Source organism: Sander vitreus, chromosome 1 (assembly GCF_031162955.1).
Source record: "Sander vitreus isolate 19-12246 chromosome 1, sanVit1, whole genome shotgun sequence".
NCBI classification, from domain to species: Eukaryota; Metazoa; Chordata; class Actinopteri; order Perciformes; family Percidae; genus Sander; species Sander vitreus.
The window spans coordinates 12,102,558-12,107,456 of record NC_135855.1 but is presented as its reverse complement, the minus strand read 5'-3'; the positions used below and the strand labels follow the sequence as shown (position 1 = coordinate 12,107,456).

The window sequence follows — 4,899 nt, the reverse complement described above, 5'->3', positions numbered from 1 at the left end:
CAGAACAGCATGGAGTTGTGCATACTCATAACATTTTAATTCCTTTGACTCAAAGCCTCAAACTGTTTACTCAATCTTATTCCTGACGTTAAAAAAGCTGAAGTATGACCAAAAAAAAATTGTTTTCAGCAAACTGGTGACAAATACAAGAAAAAAACAAAACTTTGTTTGTACCCAGGCCCACCGCACCACTCCACTCAAAACACCATCAACACAACTTCCTTACATCTCTGTTCCTCATAAATACCAACAACCAGCTTCTTCCTGTTCCTTCAAAGCACTCATAGTAGGGCTGTGTGTGTAATTGACAGCGGACTTTAAAAGCTTGTAAAGCAAACATGGAGGGGAACTTTGTAATTATGAAGCACGTGGCAATACAGTATGCAGTCCCAGTGGTCATCATGCTACTGCCACATTGTTGGGTCTACTAAATACAAAAAATGGGGACCCCCATAGGAATTTTTAGCAAAAAAAGGAATGGTCTAATCTCACTTTTATGCATGCTTTTACGTCATTAGCTACTAGAACAGACCAATAATAGTGGAAAGTAAATGTTTTTCGACCCAAGACCAAATCATAGCGTTTTTTTTCTAAGGAACGTCTCATAAAAATTGATAATTCCTGCCATAAAAAAACAATGTCTTGCAACAACATTTTACTTTAAACACAAACGCTTTATTTAAGACACAACACAATCTGTTAAGAATATTGTCACACAGATTCGTCTTTGACACTGAAGTCCATGAGTGCTGCCTGCAGTCTTATCTGTCAATGTATTACATCTCACCACATATCTTAAAAAGGTAAACAAGAATAGATATATGCAGCTCTATTTCAAAACTTTATATAAACAATGAATACATATTAAGGTGTTTTGTAATAAAGATATTGGCACTCACAGTATTTACTTACTTCTAACAATACACTGTACATTTTCCAAGATTATACTGCCTGTGCATAACAGCACAGTAAAGGCCTTGCTTTTTAAACCATGGTACAACGTTTAGCACCAGAACAGTAAAGAAGTGTGCAAAGCCCATAAAGCAAAAATTACAACATAGGTGTCAATATGTAAACATTTTTTTGATATTCTTAGAAACATTCATCTGGAGTGAGAGAAGAGCAACAATAATGGCTGCTCGTGTTAGGAGCTCTTAACCCGGCTACAACACAAGGTCCACCCCCAACCCTAACCCTATGTGAAGAGTTATCCAAAACTCATTTATCCAACTTTTGGGTCAAAAATCAAACCAAACACATAGCATTCACTATAGTGAATATGGATACTAAAACATAAGCTGTCCAATGTGTCCAAAATTCTACTTCATTCTTTCTCTCCAATACGCACTCCGTTTGTTTTGGTCACAGAGGACAGAATGGGTTTTTGGAAAACCCTTAAACTGACTTCAGTACTAGTGTTTTGAAAACTGATAGTTCCTGTTCTCACTTTTTCAATTGGCCGACTCATGTTTGAAGCCGTTGTTTTTACACATACGCACACACCCACACTAACACACACACACAAACCTGTGACTGTGTACAGTCAAATTCAATGCACTTACCAAAAATGGCCATAAGAGGCACATTGATTGGCGGACCGATAATGTTAACTAACATTATTGCCATACATTATTTATTGGAAAATATAACTGTAATTTGTATTCAGAATGAAGTAATTGTACTATTGTGTGTTTGTATGGTTTGCAATGACCATTACCATGGGTCTCTAGGAGTGGTCAATATGACAGTTCACACAGTCAGGTGATATTTGTGTAAAGATTATCCCATACTGTTTATAGCTCGGTAGCTCTTTAATATCTCTGGGTGCATCGCAAATCACTGAGCAGGACCACTGTATGGCAATATTGGATTTTTTATTTGCATCAATATGATAAAGTACTTTGATTTGTTTGGTATTTAGTTTGCTGGGTCTGCCAAAAACAGACATTTCTTTCTGGTTATTTTATTCCTTAACAATTTCTTAATTGGCTTGACAATATCGTCATATAAAATTGCATTTACTGTGAAAGAGGATATTATCCACATTGCCCACTCCTCATTGCCTTATAAATATTAAAATTGTTGGTGTCACATACAGTCCAACAGACTCTTCTTTTTTTTTTTTTTTAAGTTCAAAACAACACGTTTTCTTACTTTACCAGCAGCAGTTCCTAGCAACGGAGATAGTTTTGGTTTTATATGCCATGGTTTTTATGTCATCCCTCAACGGAGATTTCTGCAATGAATGGACCACTGTTTGTTTCTCTCACGATATTACAATTACATTTTTTGAAGCACAACTTTCATTTAGGAATATTGACCAACATGAGCTAAAAATAATTACGGTCTTAAACTGATTCTGACACATGGTGCCTCTACAAAACAGGGCCGTGAAATCAGGTGCAGGACCCATCATAGCTGATATTTTACTTTAGTAGTATAAATCTGCAACATTTGCAAGGAACCAAATTACCAAAGCACAATTGACACGCAGTGAATATGGGGGGCGTTTTTTTAGGGCCCCTGGGAGTCTCAGGCATTGGGGCAGTTGCCTTCTTTGCCCGTTTGGTAATCCAGCTTTGGAGATTTCAACCAAAACTAGCTGCATGGCTACAAACCTCTAGAGCAGTGAATCCCAAACGTTTTTGTCTCTGACCCTTTAAAGTGAAACAAAGTGTAGGCTACCTGCAACCTCATGAGCAGTGAACAACTTCCCTTACAAAACTGATGAGATCATTTAGTTTGAATACTTTTGAGCATCAATCAAAAGGGGAACTGTTGAGTATTTTACAAAAAGAAACGGCGAAGATGAGAGAAAAGTCAGAAATGAATTTCAAATAGTTCTTCTTACCTTTCCCATTAACCATCTTGTGACCTCAGACATATGGTTTCGTTTTGACCCTTTGGAAGAAAACCCAAGTTGGGAAACACTGCTCTAGAGTTAAACAAGAAAATGTATTTTATTTTTTTTATTTATTTTTTTATTTAGTTGAACTGGCCCGTTAAGTTTAGTTTGTATCCCTGATATGACTGCTCAAATTGCTCAACTCCTGCCTCTGCCTCTGCCTCATGGTCACACACTCCACCATAACGAAAATAAAAAATAGTACTGTAATGAGACGTGTAGGAACTACTTTCTCTCAGAACTTCATGTATTCGTTCTTCAGTCTGCTCAGCCTTGTGCCGTGGCTGCGGATGATCAGAGACAGGAGCTCGTGCTTGTCCTTCAGTCCCAGAGAAATGTCCACCGTATCCTTCAGGACGTCCCGTGTGTGTACAATCATGTTCAGAAAGTCGTCATTGAGCCGGTGCTCCTCCTTTAGCTCACTCTCCTGGCTCTGCTTGAATTTCACCTCCAGCTCCAGCAGAGATTTCTCCGAGTTTGTAAACGCCTCGCTTATCTGAGCCGTCTCCCTCCGCAGGTATTTCCCGTAGCTGTCCTCTCCGTCCAGGTCGTACGAGATGCTTTTGCCGATCCCCTCCAGCACCCTGGCCGAGTCCTCAATCTGCCTCTTGATGATAGTGAAATCATCCCGTATGACGGCGTCCTGGTCCTCGTCGAGACCGCACTTTCGCTCGTCGGTCATTTTGAATAGCATCTGACATTTCTCCGGGTCGTCGTTGTCCTCGTAGTCTCCGTCCGGCACGAAATAATGATGAAAAGTGCCGTTAGACATCTCCGGTTGTAACGGTCCGGTGAAAAAGGCTCCACACATAGGCAGTGATAACACCCCGGCACACAGGAGCAAGTGAAGAAAAACCATGATGCCCACTTGTCCCAAACACGCTGACAGATATTAAATGTTAAAGTTTGAAACGTTATTTTAGCGACAGTGTCAGCTTGATGGACTATTTAACTCCAACCCGGCGTAGAAACACAAACATTTCAGTCAGGTTTAAACGTCCAAGCTGCGCAGTTAAATTCAGGCTTTGTTGTTGTCCTTTTGTCCAAACAGGTAAAAATGGCGTAAAAATGTTATAACAGCCTCACTTCTCTTCCTTTAATCGAGCCTGTCAGTTTCCATTACTGCTAGTGAACAGGAAAAGCAATGTATTAAAGTTTGTTTCAGCGTGGAAACAGTTGTACTCCGACTTCACTTGGTGCCTCAAACGCAACATCTGGATGTCTCAAGTGCCGCGCTTCGGTTTTTGGCTAATAATACCTCTCTGCTACTCTCAAATTACAGCCTCTCCGTCACTTTAAAAGGCTGCATTCAGTCTGGAGCGGCAGCCAAGCTGTTAAAGCCCCACTGAAACCAGTGTTAATTCACATAACTGTGACAAGTTGGTGTAGATGGTTAGACAAGTTAAGGGAGTATTGAAAAATGACCACATTTATAAAAGTTGAAACGTAATCCAACACAACAGTCCTGTAGCCTAATTAAAGTCCAGTAGCTACATTTATATAACGTATAATTTTAAATAGGCTACCAGATGACATGTGGCAGAAATGTAGATTTAACTTATATAGTAGGCTAATTCTTTAGACTTTTGACAATCATTTTTACATTCATTGTTGAGTTATGCAGTTGTGGATTTTAGTTTTGCTGAGATGTGGAGGACAAAATATCAGAAACAGTGGTCAATATTATGTATAGTGTGTTTGTGTTGTGTTGTCTTTTGACACTGTTACAAAGACAGAATGTTTGCAAAAAAAAGACAAAATACTAGAAACGATTCTTAATATAATGTAGTCTACTGTAGCCTACTTATACTTCACTATTTACATTTTCTTTCACTTTATACTGTCATTTACTGTAGTAGTACTTTTTACATACAAAACATAAGATCACAAAATATGATGCACTGTCTGGGGCGGGGTGGCGGGCGGGGTGGCTTCTGGGGCTACAGCACAAATGTTTTCTCAAAACCCCCAAATCCTTTGGGCCGACTTTACTC

General features: G+C 39.3%; 1 protein-coding gene across 1 annotated transcript; it reads right to left on the bottom strand.

Annotated features, from left to right (window-relative positions):
* Positions 1-3,056: 3,056 nt before the first annotated feature.
* fibinb (fin bud initiation factor b) lies at positions 3,057-4,158 on the bottom strand. The gene has a single exon (XM_078265592.1). It carries the CDS (start codon positions 3,762-3,764, stop codon positions 3,141-3,143), a length of 624 nt encoding a protein of 207 aa, XP_078121718.1. The 5' UTR covers positions 3,765-4,158; the 3' UTR covers positions 3,057-3,140.
* Between the last annotated feature and the right edge of the window lie 741 nt (positions 4,159-4,899).

Bases quoted from the DNA above. Each gene is read 5' to 3' on its own strand.
- fibinb (XM_078265592.1), bottom strand. From the start codon at position 3,764: ATGGTTTTTCTTCACTTGCTCCTGTGTGCCGGGGTGTTATCACTGCCT.